We start from the raw sequence: 22567 nt of genomic DNA on the forward strand, positions 1-22567 counted from the left end.
AAATTTAAACTAGAGAAAATCCGAAAACAAAATAAAGAAAAGAATACGAAAATTTCACTTGTATGTTATTACACCCTATTCATGACTTTGTACGACACGTGTCACCCAAGTCCACATGCTATCACATCAAACTGACTGCGGTTTGTCAAAAGATAATGACTGACCCATATCCTCAGGAGGAGTTGGTCTGCACCCGCCTAGTTCATAGGCAAAACCATTCACTGCCGTTCGAATGGTTGCCTACCTATCAATCGACACAACATGCGCGCTTTGAGTGAGCTGCAGGGACAGAAGCTACTCCCACAAAAAACACAACTCGAAATAAGCCCTCTAATGAGATGCAGTATACAGTGGCTTCTCAAGTCCATAGAAAGATTAGTAATGTTACTTTCGATTCTTCCAAAATATAGCGAAATGGTGTTTAGTGTTCCGCTTATAAAAGTTGGCGTCTTTTGGGATACAATTCTTTGATGTAAAACATGTCCCACATCTACAACATTCTGAAATATTCTGCGAGTGATGCCACGTGTGGAGTGGATCTTCTTACTGCTTCATCTTGCTGACGTCTTGACGCGCGTATCGTGTTTTTTTCTTTTCTTGTTATTTCGACGTGCACATTTTGACAGTTTTCCGTGGCATCGTCTTAGCAGAAGGGTTGAGATTATTGGATTAAATGCCAGCTAGACCGTTCGATAGCCGGTGGGCGACGTGATGGCGCGCATTAGGGACCATCCAGAAAGTACGTTCGTCATTCTCCGTAGCGAATCTGCTCATTTTAGCTCTTGCAAGCTCTCCTAGCGCCTGGTAGGTAGGCAACATCTTGCCTACGGTGCATATGTGTAGGGCGGGTTGGCCTACCTTGAATGTTGCAGGCGCCGAGCTTCTGTAATGTGCCGAAAAAATCTGAGAAAAACGAACGTACTTTCTGGATGATCCCTTATTCCTCGCAGAATGCCCCATCCGACCAGCAGGGGGGGGGGGTGACGGAGACCCCCAGCCCTTGGCAGCCGATGACTTTTCCGAATTCTTGTGTACACCCTTCGCACTGCTATTCGCGGATCCAAAGTATACTGCGCCCTGCCTCTCTGTTAAAATAGAGGGCGACTCAATACAAAACAGTCGTGACTTTCGATTCAAGAGTCAGAAGACAGTGCCGGGGCGCCTCTGCGGCCGCCGTTAAGCCCCTAATCCTCTCCTTGTCCGTCGATAAGCGTCCGGCGCCGCGCGGCCGCGCCCCACGACCCGCCGCGCCGCGACCACTTCGTGCCGACCTCCCGCGGCCGAAGGAAGAAGACCCGCGGTTCTAACCTCAGGTAAGGGCGGTTTGTTGCACGCAAAATAAGAAAGGATTCGCTGTACAGCTACGCGATAGTTGTTTAACTATATCGCTAGCTATATAGCCAATCTTCATTTGGTTGCTCCTCCAGCTCCAGCATGGCGAGGTGCGGCCCGGCTCTGCTGCTGCTGCTCGCGGCCCTGGCGGCCCCCGCGCTGGCTGGCCCCGTGCCCCGCGGTTCCTCCGCCGCGCCGCGCAGCCCGCTCGACCTCCTGGACGACCGGACCCGCGAGCTGGCCCCGGACATGGCCGACCCGCTGCCCCCACCTAGGCGCAGGGCCCCCAAGAAGGCCCCCAGGCTGGTGGACGGCGCCAACGGCGACCCCTACAGGCTGCCGTCCAGCCTCATCCCCTTGTTGTACCAGGTGAGCACGCCGCCATGGTGTCAACCGTGGGCACGGTGAGATGGCCCCTTGCCCTCTAACCTTCGTCCTGACGAAACGGAACAACTACTCCTCCCTCAGGTCGAGCTGACGCCCAACTTCGACACATTCACCTTCGACGGAAACGCACTCATCATCGTGAACTGCGTCGAAGACACGGACACGATCGTGTTACACGCCAAGGAGCTCACCATCGACAAGGATGCCTTCGTCATCGTGGACGACAGGATGACCTACTTTGCGTTCGCGCAGCTCAAGTCCATGACCTTGGACAAGACGCACGACTTCCTGAGCCTCAAGCTCGACACGATGATGACCAAGGGCAACCGCTATCGCTTCGTCCTCCAGTACACCGGAATCCTGAACGACAACCTCGACGGATTCTACAGGTCGTCTTACAAGACCGCCGACGGTGAGACCAGGTACGCGACCACTATGCCGTTGTGAGGGAATCACTGAACCATCACCGACAGCCTTGTGACCGCGTGTGACTCTGGCCTCGGCAGGTGGCTCGCGACGACGCAGTTCGAGGAGACGGGCGCCCGGCGCGCCTTCCCTTGCTGGGACGAGCCCAGCTTCAAGGCCCGCTTCTACATCATCATCAACCACGACAAGAACCGGAACGCCGTCTCGAACATGCCGATCGTACAGTCCGCGCCCAAGTGAGTTTCTCTGCAGCATGAGCCATAGAGCACTATGTGGGAGATCAACGAATATTACCGCAGGACCCACCTTCACCTTCTAACACGCACGTTCTTCCACCAGCCAGAAGGACCCTACTCTCATCCAGGTGCAGTTTGACGGCACCCTGCCCATCTCCACGTACCTGATCGCCTTCATCGTGTCGGACTTCGGCAGCGTCACCAACTGCGAGGGCAACTTCACGCTGTACGCGCGCAAGGAGCTGCTCGACGGCGGCCACTTCAGTCAGGTGATCGGCCAGAAGGCCCTGCAGCTGCTCGCGGAGTACAACGGAATCGACTACATGCTGCCCAAGGAGGACCAGGCCGCCATCCCGGACTTCGCCGCCGGCGCCATGGAGAACTGGGGACTCGTCACCTACCGGTAGGCCTTCGGGTAGGAGCGGCCGACGCTGTGCTCCGGAGGGAATCTAACGCGCGCGGGCGGGGTGGTGCTCCCCAGGGAGGAGTACCTGATCGAGCAGGACAGCCAGAACGCTCGCATCGCCGAGTACATGATGACGACCATCTGCCACGAGCTCGGCCACCAGTGGACCGGCGACCTGGTCACCCTGGACTGGTGGTCGCACACCTGGCTCAACGAGGGCTTCGCCGACTACTTCGAGAACTACATTTGCAACCTGATCAAGCCCGAGTGGCACCTGCGCGACAAGGGGGTCGTGTACGATCACCAGCAGGCCATGGAGTACGACGTCCTGGAGACGCAGGTCGCCATGAGCAGCCCCGTGTCCAGCCCAGCCGAGGACTCGTCCAAGTTCGACCGCATCTCCTACTCCAAAGGTGAATCAGCTGTACAGAGCTCGACAGAGCCAAATTTATTTTTAAGAGACCAACAAGAGTATGAGAACCCCGATTAACAGCTAATCATGGCCAGGTCAATCAAGAGTAAGATCAACACAACTCGAGTGAATATTAAATTACCACTTTCCGGATTTTACATCATTGGTTCTGGTTCAGTGAGCTAAAATTGAGGTTTCAGTTTTTGTTGCGGGTGGACTAAACAATTTTCTGCGTGCGTTGCTTAATACTGGCCGCTTTTCCCCTCCAGGTGGCGCCGTGATCCGCATGTGGGAGTACATGCTGGGCGTGGACGTGCTCAAGGCGGGCATGCACCGCTACCTCAGCATCCAGTGAGTAAGCTCCACGCTTCCCACCATGAGCCTAGAACGGTGTGCTATTCTCATGATCGCATTATTGATAACAAACCTATAATCGACACCTCCGCTCCCTTGCTCGCTCGGTGCAGCATGTTCAAGAACACCAGGCCGGAGGACCTGTTCAATGCCATCGGCTTTGAGGCGCAGAAGGCCAAGGTGCTGCCCGACGGCGTGACGTTCGGCGACATCGCGAGCACCTGGACCGAGCAGCCCGGCGTACCGGTCGTGAGCGCCGTCCGCGACTACGACAAGAAGACCATCACACTCAGCCAGAAACGCTTCTTTTATGCGCCGCCCAACCGCGCGTCGCTCGTGAACCAGCGCTGGTTCATCCCCGTGACCATGACGCAGCAGGCGAGCGCCAACTGGGACAGCCTCAAGCCCAGCACGTGGCTGTGGCCCAGCAAGGAGCAGACCGTCGCGTCCGTCAGCAGCTCCTCGTCCGAGTGGGTTCTCGTCAACCCCAAGGAGATTGGTAGGCTGTCGCGGGTGTCAGGCAGAGCAGTCGAAACAATATTAGTGTAAAACGCACCACTCACTCCCCCCGCCCTTCGCCTGTGCAGGTTACTATCGCGTGAACTACGACGTGCAGAACTGGAAGCTGCTCCTAGCCGCCCTCACCAAGAAGCCGTCCGACTTCCCGCCCGCGACGCGTTCCCAGCTTCTTAACGACGCTCTCGCGCTGGCCCGCGGCAATCAGCTAGACTACTCGGTCGCGCTGCCTTTCCTCAACTTCCTGAAGACGGAGCGCCAGGTGGCGCCCTGGCAGACGGCCACCGCTTCCTTGAACTGGATGCGCACCAAGCTCGCCGGCACTGACGTCTGGGACAAGTTCTTGGTAGGGGACTAACAGAAAACCGCACCCTAGACCTCAACCCTTGTGTCAAACATCAACTGATCGAAACCGCACTCCACAGACCCTCGTCAGGCAACTGACGCAGAATGCGTACGAGGCGGTCGGCTACGGCGGCGCCCCCGACCACGAGACCCGCTATTTGCGCTACTACGTGGTCAGCCACGCGTGCAACGCCGGTAACCAGGACTGCATCTCGCAGGCTAACAACTTGCTGAAGAGCTGGCTGGCCGACAAGAGCACAAAGTAAGTCGTGGTTGCGCGCCTGCAGTGTTGAGGGCGTTGAGGGCAGGCACGTCCGATTGCGCACGCCTACCAGACCCCTGCGGCCTGCGCGCCTGCAGAGTGCGGGGTAGGCACGCCCGTCCGACCCGGCTGCTGCGCGGGCCTGCCTACCCGACCCTTACCGCATGCGCGCCTGCAGAGTGCGAGGTAGGCACGCCCGTCCAACCCGGCTGCCGCGCGGGCCTGCATGGTTGCTACAAACCCTTCCTTGGTCACAGGCTCGACGCCGACACCTCCTTGGTCACCATGTGCCACGGTCTGCGCGGCGACGACGCCGCCACCAACTTTGCCGGCCTGAAGGCCGCGTGGCTCGCTGAGAAGGACACCAAGACCCGCACCATCCTGCTCCAGTCCCTCGCCTGCGCCAAGGCCGCTCACCTCGACAGGTCAGAGACGAGTAACAAGGGCGTACTAAGGGGCGGGGAGGGGTCGGGGGCTTTAGGGGGCAATTTTTTCGAAATGATACCTTTTTAGGGGGGCGGGCGTTATTTCCGCCTCCCCGCCCTGGCCAGTGCGCCACTGCCGAGTGACTCGAGCAGCGCCACTGTTCTGTATCCCTGGCTCTATTGATGATGACGTTTCCCCCTCAGCCTCCTCAAGGAGACCGTCAGCAGCAGCAGTAAGGTCGACCAGGACGAGGTGGTCAACTTGTGGAAGGAGGTCCTCAATAGGCCCGAGCAGATCCCAACCCTGTTCAAGTTCGCCCAGGACAACAGCCAGCTGATCGACTCCTTGTAAGTAGTTTGGCCGCACGCCGATGCAAATAACGCGTTACAAAAAGCAATTCGAACGCGCGTTCTGATCGTGACTTGTCCGCCCTCCATAGCTTCAAAAACAGCAGCACCAACAGCGGCGCAGTCAAGCTCATGCTCAACTGCATCGAGCAGATCACCTCGACCGACGCGCTGAACGACGTAAGTAGTGTGCGCTCAGTAAGCCGAACAAGTCCCTCGCGTCCTCCGCACTCTGCTGGCGGTCGCCACTGAATGGCAACTCGTTGTTGCTTACAGGCCCGCCGCTGGGTGGAGTACAACTACAAGAACCAGGCGGGCTACGACGTACTGCAGAGCGCCTTCCTCGACGCGTACGTCAGTCTCGACTGGTACCGCAGGAACTACAAGACCGTGGCCGACTGGATCTCGAGCAACGTCTAGTCGGCGCGCCTTTGTGGACAACGCGACCCACATCGTGCAGACCGCACCAGTATTCAAATATAAATAAAGATCGATGCTGATACGAGAGCGAAGCTGTAAAATCTGTACTCACATTTATTAATCGAAAATTTGCCTCCAACCACGACTATACACCTTTGAACAAATATATTGTCATCGCCCAAACGGTTTGTAAAAAAAAAAGAAGCCAGTCATAATGACAAAGACAAGTCATTTCCTGCATGGGTATTACTATTGCAAGACAAAAATTGCTCAAGGCAGTGCAGTCAGGTGGGTTAGCTCCGCATATACTGAAGGTTAAATAGTCGACAAGCGCCAACAAATTATTTATCGAAGGAAAAACACGATGATCCAAAATGCACTATGAAGGACAAGGGTACTGGGCGGCATAGAGGCGCGCGCAAAGGGGCCGGGAGAGGGGGGAGGGGGAGTCACCCTTTCTCAAAATGACACGTTCGCGTTCCGCCGCCACAACCACCCTCTCTTTCGGCGATTGACTGGCTGGATGTCTAGATCGTGGCGGTGGCGAGCAGCTTATTTTGTATGAGCTTCCAGGGTGTATCTGTATGAACAGAGTGCACATTTATCACTTTTTGTAACATTTTGTCAATAACGCCCGAATCCCGAATAAAACGGAAGCCACGTAACCGTGACGTCAGCGAATATAGAACCCGAACCTCGTCTTTTACATACCGCAGCTTAATAGTTGGTAGCATATCTCGAGGAGCCTGTTCCGATTAGATAATTGGTGTCCGAGCCCGGTGGCCTATGGGATTGGCGTGTACACCGGGCAGAGCCTTTCGACTTTTGCGGATTATTGGGCCACTCTAGTTCATAAGCCCAGCTAGGCGGTCTCGCGTCGCCTGCAGCAGGTAAGGTGGTCCGTCAAAACCTGTCAAATTGACAGACATTCACATTTATCTCTCACCACGGATTCGTGAGTCGGCGCTGGAGTTCGACATCAATGCTGGCAGTGCATGTAAACTAAACTTGTCGACTCTGTTCATGAGTGCAGTTGGACATGTGATGAGCTATCGACTGTGCTTCTTCAGGAGATATGCGCAATTGTAGAATAACAAACAAGTCTCAATCAAATTTCGACAAAGTGTCAGTCGCTACCGCCCTTCTTTATCTGTGACCCATTTACCTTACATGAGTAAATTCGTAAAAACAGAGTTAATAAATTACTGTCAAAATAAGGAATAATATGATTAAACGTAACAGACTTCGATTTCTTTGGAGTTGGAAAAGCTCTGAAATTCAGCCCTTTTAGTGGTTTGATCCCATGCACTCGTCGACGCTACGCATAAAAATTGCGTTGGGGAAAAGTGTCAATTTTGGGAAACGTCTTGTCAGTTGTAGAAAGCGTGCAGAAATGCCAAAGAGCAGTCTGTAGGGTCGTACTGGTGGCATGGCAGGGCTACCAGGCTTTAATCTATCCCAGCGGCATCACATGTCTAACGATTGCCACGCTAAAGGATGTACTGTGAAAAATGAGGAGAAATAAGTGCAAAATTGTAAACAATAACTACAGCGTCTCTTTTGTTCAGCCATGACAGGCTGCCCCCTCTTGCTGGCGGTGGCCGCCGTGGTGGTGGCCGCCTCGGCCGCGCCCGGGCCGCACGAGCCCCTGGCGTTGGTGCCCGCCCACGTCCGCGCCGGCCGCACCCTGGCCGAGCAGGCCGAGGCCTCCGGCCTGGTGCTGCCGCCGCGCCTGGTGTCCAAGCCCAAGCCCGCCGCTGTCCCCGGCATGGAGGTGGTCCGCGGCGCGCAGCCCTACCCCTTCGGCCTGGCCGACCCCCTGCCGCCGCCCCGGGCCGCGAAGAGGTCCACTGCCGCCGCCCGCCGCTATCGCCGAGACGCCAACGACGACATCTACGAGGAGAGCAGGCTGCCCACGAGCGTCGTGCCGACGCGTTATACGGTACACACAAACCGAACACTCGCAAAATGGGCAACCCGAGGGCGACCTCCCTGGAACGTTTTGAAAGCCAAAAGTTTGCCGCGCAGGTCACGATGTCGCCCAACCTGGACAAGGGCATCTTCTACGGCAGCACGGACATTTACCTGAACGTGAACAGCGCGACGTCCAGGATCGCTTTGCACGGCACACCCGACCTCACCATGAAGGAGGTGCAGATCTTGAAGTGGGACCGCAAACTCAAAGAGTTCTCCAAGTGAGGCACCAGATCGGGATCGGAGGGAGGCGGATACTATCATGACTACTCTCGACTAGCAAAACCGTAAATTGTGGCCAACAGGAACGGCAACGCGACGCTGAAGAGGTTGAGCTCGTTGGAGGAGCTGCAGCGCATCATCGTGGACCTCACCACGGAGCTGGAGGTGGGCGAGCATTACCTCCTGCGCTTCCCCGTGTTCGCCGCCTACCTGCGCGATGACCTCAAGGGCTTCTACCTCTCCACGTACGAGGACTCGTACGGCAACGTTGTGTGAGTTTGCGTGACCTCTCGCCTCCGCAAAATGAAAAAATAAAAAAATGATGCGCGTGGTTTTGTGCATGATTTTATCATAGTTTTGAAAAATTCTTGTTCGCAGGCGCATCGGCACAACGCAGTTTGAGCCCCCGGCCGCGCGGTTCGCTTTCCCCTGCTTCGACGAGCCTGAGTTCAAGGCCCGGTTCAAGATCATCATTGAGCACGACAGGGGCCTCACCGCCAGGTCCAACATGCCGGTTGTTCGCCAGACCCGACCGTAAGAAATCAAGTGGGCCGCTGCATTAGTTTTAGGAGGTCATTATCGGTCCGTAACCAAAGGTAACTCTCTGTCTGCCTTTTGCGCTTGCCAGGACGCTGCTGACGGTCACCACGGAGTTCGACGAAACGCTGCCCATGTCCACGTATCTGCTCGCCTGGGTGGTGTCGGACTTCTCGTACGTGTCGAGCAAGGACGGAACGTTCTCGACCTGGGGCAGGGACAACCTCCTCACCTTGTCGACCTCGTGGCTGTCCCAGTCGGTCGGCCCCGCGGCCCTTGAGGGCCTCAAGGACTTTACGGGCATCGCCTACGCCCTGCCCAAGGTCGACCAGTTCGCCATCCCTGACTTTGACGCGGGCGCCATGGAGAACTGGGGGCTCGTCACCTACAGAGAGGAGTACCTCCTGGAGTCGTCGGCCACCGACATCCGCATCCGGGAGTTCATCGGCACCACCGTCTGCCACGAGCTGGGCCACCAGTGGACCGGCAACCTGGTCACCCTGGACTGGTGGTCCAACACGTGGCTCAACGAGGGCTTCGCCACCTACTTCGAGAGCGTCATCTGCGACAAGGTGGGGAGGTGCTGACCGAGCCGACAGGGCCGTGGTCGTGGTGCAATCTGAAACCAGAGAGAAAGCCTGATTGAAAACCTTGAGCGCAGATCATCCCCGAGTGGAAGTTGATGGACAAATACGTGACCGACAACGTCCACGTGGGGATCGCAAACGACGTGGTCCCCGGGCAGCTGGCCATGTCGAGTCCGGTAATCACCCTAGACGGCGTCGAGGCCAAGTTTGACCGCATTTCATACAAGAAGGGTACATTATGCACAGTGCTGTTTGCGACTACATACCTTCAACCCAGAATGGTACTCATGTTCCGTTCTTCTCACCCACAGGGGGCGCCGTGCTGCGCATGTTCGAGCACATCATGGGCACGGAGACGTTCAAGAAGGCCATGCACCGGTACCTCTCCGTCAAGTGAGTTACGTCACCGAGTTTGTCGAGTGTAAGCCGTCCGTTCAGTCACGCCTGGACCGCTTCTTCTCTCCTAGCTCCTTCAAGAACGGCTCCCCGGACCGCTTGTTCCGCGCCATGGACGCCGAGATCGCGCTCCTGGCCGAGTCTCCGCTGCCCGAGGGCGTGACCTTCGCCCAGGTCGCCAAGACGTGGACCGAGCAGGCCGGCGTGCCCGTCGTGACGGCCACGCGCGACTACGACAAGGCCCAGCTGACCGTCAGCCAGGAGAAGTTCATGTACGCCGAGTCCGAGGACGGCGACGGCGACACTCTGTGGTACGTCCCCATCCCCGTGGAGGTGCAGCCCAAGAGCGCCGACTGGAGCTGGAGTCTGACCGCCGCCGCCGCCAACAAGCGCTGGCTCACCCCTGAGGCGCCCAGCCTCTCCCGCGACCTGGACGCGTCCAAGACCGAGTGGATCGTGCTCAACCCCCGGCAGATCGGTGAGTCCCGGCCTGGCAGCAGAGCCCTGGCGCGTGCAGGCCCGGTGGTGCTCACGGTTGCCTTTGCCTCGCACTGTTCCCAGGGTACTACCTAGTCAACTACGACGAGGCCAACTGGAAGCTGCTGAGCGCCGAGCTGGCCGCCAACCCCAACGCCCTGCACGCGTCCTCGCGCACCCAGCTCGTGCACGACGCGCTGGCCCTCGCCCGCGCCGGCAAGCTGAGCTACGAGGTGGCGCTGCCCTTCCTGCAGAGCCTCAAGCTCGAGCGCGAGGCTACGCCCTGGAGGGCGGGTGTCGTAGCCCTCACCTTCCTCCGTGAGAGGCTGACGGCCACCCCGGCCGGCTACGCGCTCAAGGCCTTCATCAAGGACATCACCGCCGACGCGTACAGCGCAGTGGGCTTCTCAGTGCCGGACACCTGGCAGAGCTTCAAGGACTTTTCCAAGGACGATGAGCGCTTCCTGCGCTACTATCTGGCGAGCTACGCCTGCGACGCGGGCAACGAGCTCTGTGCGGAGGCCGCCGTCAAGGCGCTCACCATGTCCCTCGACGAGGGCGAGATGTGCGTGTTCCCACACCGCTTTTCTGCTCTTCTCGTTCGAAAACACGGTCGTCCTCATGCTGCACCCACTCTCTGCGCAGGATCCACGCCGACGTCAGGACGACCGCTCTGTGCTACGGCGTGCAGAACTCGGCCGACTTGTTCGAGAAGGTGCTCCAGGAGTGGAAGAGCGCGGAGACGTCCACGGAGCAGGCCGCCCACGCCACCGCCCTCGCTTGCACCCTGGAGCACAAGCTGCTCGAGAAGTAAGTGAACCGCATTGCTGGCCACACGCGGGGCGGGCGATCCGACTGATCGGTTACATGACGTATACTTTTCTCTCGCACAGTGTCCTCGACGATATTCTGGACGGCTCACTCGTCAAGTCGTCCTCCGACCTCCAGCAGCTCGTTGACGCGATTATCGTCCGATGGGAAAACCACAAGTTTATGATCGACTACTACAAGAACAACTGGAAGAGAATCAGGTCATTGTGAGTGCGGCAGTTCGGTTTTCATTTCGATACTCTCTTTCTTCCGAACTGGAATGCAGTGTGCAACACTCTCCCCTCTGTCCACCAGCGCCAGCGGCAAAATGTACTACTTCAACCTGCTCATAGCCCTCGTCGGGGACGTGCGCACCCCGGAGGAGCTCGACGAGGTAATGACTGCTCTTCTCGTGGGCTCGGCTCCTGACCGTTGACCTTTCGGTGCGTTTACCACCGCTCGATCTGTTGCAGGTCAAGGCCCTGGTGACCACCATCTTCCCCGACGAGACGAGGACGGAGCGCCTCGAGCTGGAGCTGCGCCTCAAGGCCGCCGACAAGGAGCTGGACTGGTACCGCAAGCACTACGACAGCGTGTCCAAGTGGCTGTTCGCCGCCACCAACACGGAGCCCGTGGACCCCACCGAGCCGACCAGGCCGACCCAGGCGACTACCGAGCAGACCACGCCGACCCAGATGACCACCGAGCAGACCAAGCCGACCCAGGGGACCACCGAGCCGACCCGAACGACGGAGCAGACCCGATCGACCGAGCAGACCAGGGCGACGCCGACCAAGCCGGTCGGGCCCACCACAACCCCAACCGTGCCCTCGTCCACACAGCGCTCCGCGGCTAGCTCCCGCACGCAGATCGACGCCCTGGTGCTGCTCCTGGCCGCCCTTCTCACCCGCGTGGCGTTCTAAACTGAGCCCGGCCGGGGCCGGGACCCTTTTTAAACGAAAACCTGAAGTATTGTTGTTTACGCTTTTGTACCAAAAAATTACATCTGATAAATAAATATGGTTGAACGTGGAAGGAAAGATGCACCTAGAATGAACGTCCCCTGACGCTTGGCGTCAAACACCCTCGTGCCTTAAACCCCCGCTTTCGGCCCGCGGGGCGCAGGGCGGGCCGCCGGCTCAACACAGGTGCTTTGCGGGTCGGCCTACCCAGCGCGTAGCAGGCGCTATCACAGGTGGGCGTTTCTTCGCGATAGAGACACCTTGAACGATAACATACGGGTTCGATGATAGTGCCGTCTGATCTTCACCAAAACGTTAAACTTTTTACTTTTTGTTGTTATTATTTTTTTAACGCCCTTCTGATTGGCATATGTCAATTTGGATTTGAATTGCGCGCCTCTACGGAGTCCAAGCTGTTCTCGACTTACACCAGAGGGCGTCGCGGTCGCGTGCGTATGAGCGAGACGAGAACGAATGAAAAGCAGAAGCTTGAAGGCAGAAGTGTTTTGACAAATGAAACCGTGATGTTGTGATTTTTCACGACAAGACTGAGGTGTGTGCATGTGCGAACCAACATCCTTTAACCTCCTAAAAAATGACTTACAAGAAGTCCTTTGATAAAAGACCCTCTGCCTTTGTTTTTGTTGAGTCAAAGATTATGTGAGGTTATGTGGCCCAGGGTTACAAATGTGTGTTGAGTGTTTTCTTAGTTGACATTGCGCAAATAGAGGTTTTCGCTCGCAGGAATATCTCGCAATCCCACTTTATTCACTTACTAGATACAGAACCTAACCTAACCTTTCCTCAAAGGAGCGTTGTTCGGGGAAATTGAGGACGCACCGGAGTCGGATTGTTTATATCGCTTGACGTCAACTGATCGCCAACAGATGGTGGGGTAGGATTATCAGAGTTTCTCTGTGCCTCCCACTTCGCTCGCTGTGCCAGTAGTCACTCGTGCTGTCGCTCCACTCCACTATCATGCGAGAAGTCGCGAAAGTCCCCTAACTGAAGAACTGTCTTTATCTCAGTTGTTTTATTGTCACTATTTTGAAACTCCTGTGTTCGTGAGTTCGTGTGTGTGTGTGAGTGTGTTTTTGTGTGGGTGTGTACACCTGTGCCATTGTGTAATGAAAGGTTATAGACCCCTCACTTAATCTCTTTGCATGTGATGCACTAAGTTTTACTATGCTCTCACCATTCCATCTAGCAACACTTTCATTGACACCCATCCAAAATGTCTATTAGAGCTGTGATTATCTCTATTTGCAGATTTCCTTTCATCTGTGGTATTTTGAGAATATGGTTTTAAAATACTAAACTCTACATCTTGCATGAAAAATGGCAGAGTTTGAAGAAAGTTGTACAATTCTAATTGAAGGCATGACATGTCAGTCATGCGTCAATTCTATTGAATCTAATATCGGCCAAGTAGTTGGAGTTAATGGTATCAAAGTGAACCTCGAAAAGAAAGAAGCTGTTATTGATTTGGATAAAATGTCAGATCTCTCACCTTCAAAAGTTGCTGAACTTATATCAGACATGGGTTTTGAAGCAAAACCTGCAATTAGTACTTCTTCTAGTGGTGTGTCATCAATGACGAAGGGTAAGTAATTATTTCAAAACCGTTCTCCCCTAGTTTTCATGAAAAACCAATCAAATCATTTAAACACCAGCAAATTTTGTTGATATACTGAAATGCACATGTTTACCCAATTCTTTCAGATTCTTTACAAAGTCCACAATATTGTGAAACTTTTGAGGATGAATCTCCACTAATCAGTGGAAATCCGCCACCTGTGATCCTTCCTGCGCAACCTGCAAGGTGAGTAAAAGTTGTCATAGTATAGACAAATGGTAGTTACCTGTATTACACCTATAATGTACTCAAACCATATTGACCAAGGGGCACCATAAAATGCACCTAGGAAGATTCCGATTAAGTACTTAAATTGTCTTGGTGTAGTTGTAACGCACTATCACCAAATTCATTTGTAGAGTAAATTTACCAACTATACTTTCAGGAATTTCTGTGGATCTATGATTCGCAGTAAAGTTTATTCCAACGACTTATGGCAGGTTTTGTAAGTTTTGATCCAACTATTGAACCTTGGGGTTGGTTACGGTTTACTGTGAAAAGGCTACTTGCATGCCTACCATGCACTCAATTAAATGTATGTCTTTATCTCAGTACTCTTTCTGATCATCTTTGGGACTTGGTTTGGTTTTTCGGTGAAAAAATTGGTCTCTTCTATTATCACATATGTTTGTAAAGATGCCAATGGCAATTTTTTCTATCTATTTTTCTCCCACTAGCACTTTTATTTTGTTCCTCAAATAGTTTGCACTGAATAGTCAGCGGGCTGGTGGAGGCTAACTTTAATGCACCGAGGTCAATATGTTCATCAGACCTTTTCCATACCTTCTTTTTCATTTTTGTGCACCTTGTTTACTTTGACTACCTATCCGACTGACTACAAAACTGTTTGACTTTGAGTCACGGCCCCCCGTTCCGCCGTGACTTGGTCACGTCCTGAAGGCTAGAAGCCTAGATGAGCTTTGCGGGGTTCTTCAGTCTGTTTAAGTCCAGCTACTCCGCCGGTCATGGGAGCCTACAAACCGCTGCCCTCCTGGGACCCCTGGTATGGACCACCCATCACTAGACAGACAGCGATGGATTCATTGTAATTTATAACGGCGATGCGTCGGCCGCGGCTTGGATTCGAAGCCCAAGGCACAAGTTCTGTCCAATGCCCCGCTCCCTGCCGGCCAGGCCACCAAGCGCCTAGGCTTATCGTAGGGTCGTTGACCGGCCCGTTCTAGTTTGATTGCCAAGCGGATATTCCTTTTGGCACGTGTGTTCTCCCCCTCCCCTTCTCCACATTTTACATGCCGTTACCCCCTTCCCCCTCCTCACACTCTCTGTAGTTCTTCCCCCCTTCACCCTTCCCCCCTCTCCCTAAAGCGCCGACCAGAATAAGTTGTCCACCTGTTGGGCCCACTACTTGCCCTCTTGTTTGACCAGCAGACTGATTCCGAAGAACGCTCAAGGGGGGGTACTCCATGAGTGCGACAACGACGGAGCTATACGGAAGGTATAGGAGAGCGCTCTTCGGAATCAGTCGGCAGTGTTGCATTCAGATCGCCTTGATTGTCTCGTTGATTCGTTACGAACGCCTCATCCACACCGTGGCTCCATCTCAACCAAGAGAGGATAACTCTCAACTTTCCAGTCTCAACAGTGCCGTGCATTGATCGCGGGGGGGGGGGGGGGCACCGTCTCTGGCAGAAGGCAGAAGACCTCCGCGGCGCACTCTTAGAAGACGCGGGCGCGCCCCGTGGAGATTGGCAACCCATCGCGCTGCTCTCTCGCGCCGCCGTGGAAGTGGGCAACCCTTCGTGAGCCCCGCCGTCGCGATCCTCCCGATCGAGGCGCCGCGGCCGCGCCGCGCCTGCGGGTGGCGCCACGCTACTGCGCCAGACGCCGCTTTATCGCGGTAGCCCTCCTGTTTCGGCCAGAGTCGGGGAAGGACGTCCTATGGCACTGCCACCTTTGGACACGCCCTGGTCTAGCTTGGGTGTGGGTGTGGGTGGATGAGGATGCGAGTCGGACCAAAAGTTCGATTCTCGGGTCCCGCGCCCGCCGATTCGGCCGTTACCGCTGGGTACAGCTGGACTCCTGTGAACTGGCTCAGGGTCGCGTGATCTCTGTTGTTCGGCCGGCGAAAGTGCGTCCAGTGCTTCGAAGTGCGTGCGCCAGTGAAGGGAGGGCGGGGCGGGGCCGAGCAACGACGCCCTCAAGGACGTCCTAAAGGCGCGCGCCCGGGTGCCGCTCACACCACCAGCTAACCCGCCGCGGATGTTTTGACAGCTGCCGAGGACGCGGAGCTCTCGGGACACCGCGCTGTTAACTGGTGGTGGGCTTGGTCTCGAGGGCGGGGGAAGAATATGATGAGGACGGTGGTGGTGGTGGTGGTGGTGGTGACAATATGGGGGCTGCGGCACGAACTGGCGGCGCCCGGGCCCAGCCCCCTCTGCTCGCATTCCTGGAGCCCTGGAGCCGTCGCCGAGCTGCCCTGCGGCGTGCCTGACATTGCTCGCCAACTCTATAGTACCGCCCGCCCACGACCCCGCCCCTCACGTCTCCTGCCCACGCCAACCGCCCAAGCGCCCCCTCCACTCCCCACTCGCCCTGCGCGGTTCCGTAAAGCCACCCCTTGTGGGCATTGTCCACGCTTTTGCCGCTCCCGCCCCCGTGATCGCGTCTTGGACCGCTTGTGACTTGACCTTTGCGGCTCTGAGCCTGAGCCTCTGCAGAAAATACGACCGCGACTTAACGTTCGGAAAACGGTCTCTTCGAAGAATTTCTTCTGAAGTATTCTATCATAGGTATCAAATGAAATTTTTAAATGGGAACTGATTTTATTTAAAGTCAATTTTGATAAATTAAAGAAATTTTCATTGAAAATTGCCATTGATATGGTGGAACACAATTTTCCGTGGACTTTCCTTTCAGTCAAAGACTGTGCGCATAGTAGGTCTTGTTGTAGAGTGCGAATGCGGTCTACTCCAGTGCACGCGATCGCGATCCTTCTGCCTCCTCCATCCATACTTCGGCGGTGCGCTGGAGCCGCGGCGGGGCGCGGCGGTCGGGTGTGGGGCGGGGGCGGGGCGGTCGGTAGGGGTAAAGGCTGCGGCTGCGGCCACCGCCGGCCCGCCGCCGTCCCGTCAGTCGGACGTGAGCAGCGCTGCGCTTCGCTGCCTCTCTCCTTCTGCCCGGCGCGCCCAGGAGTACCGCAGACCTGGCCAGCCGGCCCTCTCGCGCGCGCGCGTTTGTGTGGGCGTAGAGTGACGTTGACGTGACGATGGTATGGGTTTGCGTGGGGTGCTGACCCAAGGGGGCGAAGCCGGCAGGCTGAGGGGTGGGTGTGTCTCTGGGGTGGAATGTGTGTGCATAGTCAACAAGTGGCGGTGTGTGGCGTGAAGCGAGCCAATCTCACGCCTCTTTTTCAAGAGCTGTCACATAACCATCGCGTTATTCATTTTCGAGGGAAGTTCCGTCGGTGTGCGTTCCCCCGTCCCTTCAGCCCCATTTTACTTTTCCCTTGGTGAGGACTGAATTTTTCTCTCGCCCAGCTAGTTGAAACGCGCAGTTATTTGCTTCTCTTCGACCGGCAGGGCTTCGCACTATCCCGACCTTGTGTTGCCGCTTGAAAGCAAATATAGGCTATTTGGGGCCTTTTGCGGCGTTGGCAACGCGTGCAACACATTCACTCGATACATCGCCGTAAACCACAGTTGTTCGCAACATTTTTTGGATCGATATTCTTTGTTTTCTAGGTATTGCTTGAAGCTCAGTATTCAGGAGTGGGGATGATATAATAATGTTCTGCTGATTTTGGTGGTGGGGGGGGGAATGACAGCATGCGTGCCTGTATTTGCCAAAAAGTTCAAAAAGTTTTCAGTATCAGAAAACAGCCAGGTAAGGCCGCGGACTTTTCCCTCCCTAAATCACGCTTGCGTATACTTGTGTGTACAATGTCTTATGGGACTTCCCTTACCATTTTTATTTTTTTCGCGACTTTGGTTTTTACATTCACGTCTTTAATTTTCCTCGAAGCGCGTTGACCGGCCGGCCGCTGGGAAAGGCGTATGACGCCGAGCTTGCTCTGGAGCCGGCGCGGAGCTGATGATGAGGGGTACACAGTCAACTGGCAAACATTTTCATAAGCGTGTTGTGTTGTGGGTCAGCTCAAAGTTGTACAGGCGTGCGGGCAGGTTGCCTACCCCTGGGCCCCGATAGACGGAATGACGGAGTGACGGAATGTGTGTGCGCGCGTACAGTCTGACCACGGAGTGGACGAGACAAGGTGATTCATCCGCATGGTATAATACTGTATGGTTTTCGCTCGATCAAATTTCCCTGTAAAGAATAATTGCGCGGTTTGAAAGTAGTAGTGCTGCAGCTGTGCACACTATCGAGCGAGGGGGATATATAGTGACCGGTGTGTACTGACGTTTGACGGCGAGGCGATATAGGCGATAGGGGCGGCAGCGCGGTGCGGTGGGGGTGCTCGGTCATCGGATGGATGACCTGCCCACCCGCTGCAGCGTGGCCCGCGGGCAAAACCAGAGCGCCCCGCGGGTTGTTGTTTGTGTCTCGAACAGTGTAGCGTTTGGTGCGGGACCGCCTGCCTTGCCTTTCCTCGCCGGGGCCCGGCCCGGCCGTGACACTGCAGCTCGGCGGCCCGGGGAAAGGACCGTCGTGACCGTCGGGCCTTGGGTCCGGCGTCGTCCGGCACCGAACAGTAGTATAGTACGTAGGACCTGGCACTCGTTGGACGCAACGAGGTGGAGGTCGCCGTTCGGCCAGAGGTTCCCTCGTGATACTCGCCGATGTCACAAAAGTGACTCGTAACATTGGGAGCGTAGTACACCTAATAAAATCCCGCGTAATAAGTATGAAAAGCCGAATGAAAGAGCACTTCTAATATGGTCCGATAGATAAGGGGAAATATGACTTGCGACCTCTTGTGATGATACACGGTCGCGCGTCGGCGGAGCGCAGCACAGCACATCTGCGCGCGAGACCACACTCGGGCGAGTAATTGATGTATGCGGGTAGCGAGTGGCGGGGCGGCGGGGCGGGGTGTGGGAGAGGACGCTCAGTGTCAAAGTCCCGCCAAGGGCGCCGTGCCGGTCACCGGCAGCTGGAAGCTGGACCGAGAGGTGGACACCCTGGACAAGGCGTGTGCGTGTGTAGTATTCACGACGACTGGGTTATCCCCCGGGCTGCTTGCTTACAGACTACCGCCGCCGCTCCCGCCGCTTTGCTCTTGGTCCTCGCGGCCGGCGCGTTCTTTTTATTTTTACACGTTTGTTTATTATCAGGAGAGTACCCAGGGAGGGAAAAGGGGGGGGGGGCACGGCCGGCCGGTCCAGCAGGTCGGTCTGACGCACGCGCCGCGGGTTCAGGGGCACCGCCGCACACTGGACGAAAATCGAGAAAACGGGGACAAAAATCACTTTTTCAAATGGCTAGAAAGCACCTTGTAACGAGGGGTACGCATAGAAAACATATTCGAGATCATATGTTTGATGAGTTTTACCCGACAGAAGTGTTTCCGTGCTTTACAAAACTATTTAAAGTCAGTCTTCAGTCGGCCGGCCGCAGCCGCCATTACGTAGCGGCTGCAGACCAATTATGAATTGAATGTTTTACAATGAAATTTGACTCAATACGATGATGCGAAGGAACGAACATGCGTAGAAACGTTCAAATGTTCCGTTAGAGTACAGCAGAGACTTCGCATTAATGACAAGAATTTAAAATGACAAGTTAAATGTGGCTCTGAATCGGGATCGGACTGCGATCCACATGACCGTTTCATAATGGATATTTAATGATTACCGGCGTTTACCGGGGAAAACTCTATTGAAATAGATTCCTTAATGTACAAGCAATAAACCGCATTAGGATTTTTTTTCCCGCAATTTTCCGCTTTACTCGTACGGTTACTTCAAACTTCCGAATGCTTCTGTTGCCGCTTGAACCGCGGCGGCTGCGCGCCACGAAGAGAGCTGTGTCAAAGGTTAGGTTCCTTGCACGTACCGTTCGTCAACTCCTCCCCTGGGTGCCTCGTGTCCCTTTCGAGTCTCCATTAATGTGCTGAAGTTGTAAGAGGAGGAGAATTGCAGTCTTGGACATCATACGTACAAGAACGGTGGGGAACCTAACCTCCAAACGGTCCCGCGCGCAATGGCGCGCAGCCGACGTCGTTCGGACTGCTGTAGCTGCACCGAATAGTGTATTTCGACTAACGGAGGAAGAAGAATAGCGGGTAGAACATGAAGGTCCCTGATTGGCCGAGCGCCTACCCCCACTACCGGCGTGACGTAGAGGCGGGAAGCTCTCGGCCAATCGGTAACGTTTATGTTCTACCCGCTGTTCTTCTTCCTCCGTTAGTTGAAATACACTATTAGTATTTCAGCATTTTAACATTTCCTCTGCTGCCAGCATGTCTCGTATTGATATAAATATTCGAAATGGGTTACAAATACAATTTTTAAGAAGTGCCGCACTAGTTTATTTATTTTTGTGGAAAATTTGACCTATTTTTAGTGTAAAATATGTCTTGAAAGTCGAAAATAATAGTTTAAATGAATGCAGCAACCCTGAAAACTACCCTCTTCCCAATTTCACGTGTCCGCGCAGCAAGGTGCTCACGCTTTGAATTTTGTCCCTTCTTCTGCGGTTTTCGTCCAGTGTGCGCCGCACACACCGCCGTGTATGCAGCCGGGGGGATGTCGTGCGAATCCCCAAGACTGTCTCTACCATAAAGAAAAAGTCAAAAGTCCACCCCCTCTAGCCTCAGCCTGCCGGTTTGATCTTGGGGTATACATAGATAGCCGGCCCCTCAAAGTCAGCACCCCTCGTATCGCTATCAGGGCGTTCCGTTATTTGTGCGACAGTGTGTGACGTGAAGCCTGCCGCCCGCATATCTGGATTTACTACACCTCGCCTGGATTACGTTTTGGATAACCTTCTGCTGCTGCGAGACACACCACCGCCGCCAGCCACCATGGACGAATGGTAAGGAGTTTGAGCGAGTGGCGGAGGGGGGAGCTGAGCTCTGCTCTGCATCGCGTAACGAGACGCCGATCGCTTCCTATCCTGACGTGGGCCCGCGCGACTTTCCCGCGGCTCGCCGCCGGCCGTTCAGAAAAAGCGTTACATATCTGGGCCCCTCTTGATTGCGGGCCCTAAAGGCTGCTCGTGGTCACGTTACCGCATCCGTGTCACAAGAGGGTTTTTATGGCACGGTTGTCACACACTATTATTTTTGTATGCGACGTGCTCGTCACGCACGTTGTCAAGCTAGTAGTCACACACATTTGAGTGTCTGTCACTTTAGGTGTTTGAAGCGGATGAATAGGAAGATGTCGTTTACATCAGCTTGCTTTGTGACATTTTGTTCTTCCTCTTTCCTCTTTGCAAAAGATTTTCTTTTCCTCTCGCGGTGCGCCGGCAGCCGCGGGCTGAGAAGGGGAAAGTAGTGGAGGGCGCCGCTCTGCGCTTGCTCGCCACGACGCCGCGGGTAGGCGCCCCCCCCCCTCCCCTTCTCCTGCTCCACATTAAGTAGCCAGCCATGGGAAAGTCTATCCCCCCCTTCCCCCACCTACCCTCCTTCCTCGCCCGTACGCCTCACCTATGCGACGGTCGCCACCGCCGCCGCCCATATTCCTCGACCTTCTCCTTTCCTTTTGCAGCCGTTCTCCTGCCTCTCACATAATCTGTTGCGTTCTACTCGCCGCGCACGACAGTGCCCCCACTCGATTAAAAAGAGGCTTTATTTCACAAAAGCGATATTTGCTATTTCGGGCAGGTGCGCTACACTCAGAAAAGTTCTTTTATTTACGGTCTAAGGAAATTTCACTGAAAAGTTAAGTCTGTCATATCAAAGGAAATTTCCCCCATGAAAGTTTCTGTCGCAACTCACTATAAATCAAAGCAAATTTCATTTGATTTGGTGGAATCAATGTCCGAATAGAATTTCCTTGAATCACGAGGATCTGTTTTCCGAGAGTGCTCCCTGCAGGTGCGCTCCTTGCGAGGCGACACCGCGCCGCCGCCGCGGTCCACACGCACCACCGGCTGCAGCAACAGCAGCAGCACTCGTGTCCTCGCCTTTGTTCTGCTTTTAGTCCTGAGGCGGCGGGGGGTATATGGGTGCGTACTCGTGCCGAAGATAAGGCTGCTGCAAAACGATTAGTCAGTCGTATTCCGCTGTTTGTTTTTAGTCTTTTTTGGAAGTGTGGCGGTGCGATCGGGCGTCGCGTGTTGATTGCCCCACCTATTTGATAAAACTAGATTCGATTAAGGCCCAATCCCAATAGCCCTGAGAATCGCCCTCACCCTCCGCGGTGCGGGCGCAATTTAACCCAACACTCCCAAAATGTATTATTTTTTCGCATTTTAATTGAAAATATAAACTACTTCAGTTGTAGCCCTCGGAGTAGCCCACCGTAGCTCTATCGTATACAGTCGTGTGATGCGGTTCCAGGGCCACGGTGCCCTCATGTCGCCGTGCGAGTAGGCAACGCGCCCACACGCCTGTATGGCGGGACAGTAGCACTACAGTACCTCAACACGTAAGCGATCAGGACTTGTCCCACAGCTTCACGTGTGCTCAAGTTTTTCACATAATTTGGATTCATTTAAGAAAACACTCCCAGTGAACTTTGTTAAATTTGGCCAAACTTCAGTTTTCTTAAATATGTATATTTTTATTCGTTTGACTTTGGTTGCCCTGGCATGAAAAGTTCGTTTCAGTAAATCCAATTTGTTGTTCCTCTATAGAAGTGCGGTTTTCTGGGCGCACCACTCGTCTAGTCGTCCCACCGTTATGCGCGTGGCGCCACATATGAAGGTTCAAGTGACCCTCCCGCGCCGTTATCAGGTGGGGGTGTCGTTGTTATTTGACTCCCATATTAGGTGGCGCATTTATTTACTTGACCTGTCTCACAAAGGGTTCAAACTCAACTGCGTAGTACTGCACTCGGAAAAATTGTTTGTTATTTAGTAAATTTTACTCAAGACCAATTTTTACGTTTCTAATAATGAGGGCGTTCTCAGGTGTTTCTTGCTCTTATTCGACAGCAAATTTCTTAATTTAAACAAACAGAATATTGGCTTGTTTCTTGAGCATGATTAATTGATCTTAGGTCAGAATTGT

General features: G+C 54.6%; 3 protein-coding genes across 3 annotated transcripts in view; all 3 read left to right on the top strand.

Annotated features, from left to right (window-relative positions):
- Positions 1-1146: 1146 nt before the first annotated feature.
- On the top strand, positions 1147-5970 carry LOC113218109 (aminopeptidase N). Its single transcript, XM_026438312.2, has 14 exons — positions 1147-1313; positions 1428-1701; positions 1801-2141; positions 2226-2381; positions 2485-2784; positions 2863-3200; positions 3469-3550; positions 3667-4052; positions 4141-4415; positions 4495-4676; positions 4934-5101; positions 5306-5449; positions 5542-5629; positions 5726-5970. Exons 2-14 carry the CDS (start codon positions 1435-1437, stop codon positions 5867-5869), a joined length of 2871 nt encoding a protein of 956 aa, XP_026294097.2. The 5' UTR covers positions 1147-1313; positions 1428-1434; the 3' UTR covers positions 5870-5970.
- An 874-nt stretch (positions 5971-6844) lies between these two features.
- On the top strand, positions 6845-11912 carry LOC127751538 (aminopeptidase N-like). Its single transcript, XM_052275232.1, has 14 exons — positions 6845-6866; positions 7438-7811; positions 7898-8064; positions 8149-8337; positions 8444-8599; positions 8694-9174; positions 9264-9420; positions 9501-9582; positions 9657-10063; positions 10147-10627; positions 10708-10872; positions 10956-11099; positions 11188-11266; positions 11346-11912. The coding sequence occupies exons 2-14, from the start codon at positions 7440-7442 to the stop codon at positions 11793-11795; spliced, it is 3330 nt and encodes a 1109-aa protein (XP_052131192.1). The 5' UTR covers positions 6845-6866; positions 7438-7439; the 3' UTR covers positions 11796-11912.
- Positions 11913-12764: 852 nt separating this feature from the next.
- The window catches only part of LOC113218041 (copper-transporting ATPase 1), a gene marked incomplete in the record, with an annotated part of 38203 nt that continues 28400 nt past the window's right edge, over positions 12765-22567 (top strand). The window contains 4 exon segments of the mRNA XM_052275230.1: positions 12765-12916; positions 13104-13437; positions 13557-13656; positions 13856-13915. Of these exon segments, the coding sequence (XP_052131190.1) occupies positions 13173-13437; positions 13557-13656; positions 13856-13915 (425 nt within the window).

Source organism: Frankliniella occidentalis, unplaced genomic scaffold, assembly GCF_000697945.3.
Source record: "Frankliniella occidentalis isolate FOCC.00 unplaced genomic scaffold, Focc_3.1 Scaffold548, whole genome shotgun sequence".
NCBI classification, from domain to species: Eukaryota; Metazoa; Arthropoda; class Insecta; order Thysanoptera; family Thripidae; genus Frankliniella; species Frankliniella occidentalis.

Excerpts from the sequence above, each read along its gene's own strand:
- LOC113218109 (XM_026438312.2), top strand. The coding sequence starts at position 1,435 with ATGGCGAGGTGCGGCCCGGCTCTGCTGCTGCTGCTCGCGGCCCTGGCG. Across the intron at positions 5,450-5,541 it reads AGCCAGCTGATCGACTCCTT|CTTCAAAAACAGCAGCACCA; the intron begins GTAAGTAGTTTG and ends CGCCCTCCATAG. Across the intron at positions 5,630-5,725 it reads CGACCGACGCGCTGAACGAC|GCCCGCCGCTGGGTGGAGTA; the intron begins GTAAGTAGTGTG and ends TGTTGCTTACAG.
- LOC127751538 (XM_052275232.1), top strand. The coding sequence starts at position 7,440 with ATGACAGGCTGCCCCCTCTTGCTGGCGGTGGCCGCCGTGGTGGTGGCC. Across the intron at positions 7,812-7,897 it reads TCGTGCCGACGCGTTATACG|GTCACGATGTCGCCCAACCT; the intron begins GTACACACAAAC and ends TTTGCCGCGCAG. Across the intron at positions 10,064-10,146 it reads GCTCAACCCCCGGCAGATCG|GGTACTACCTAGTCAACTAC; the intron begins GTGAGTCCCGGC and ends CACTGTTCCCAG.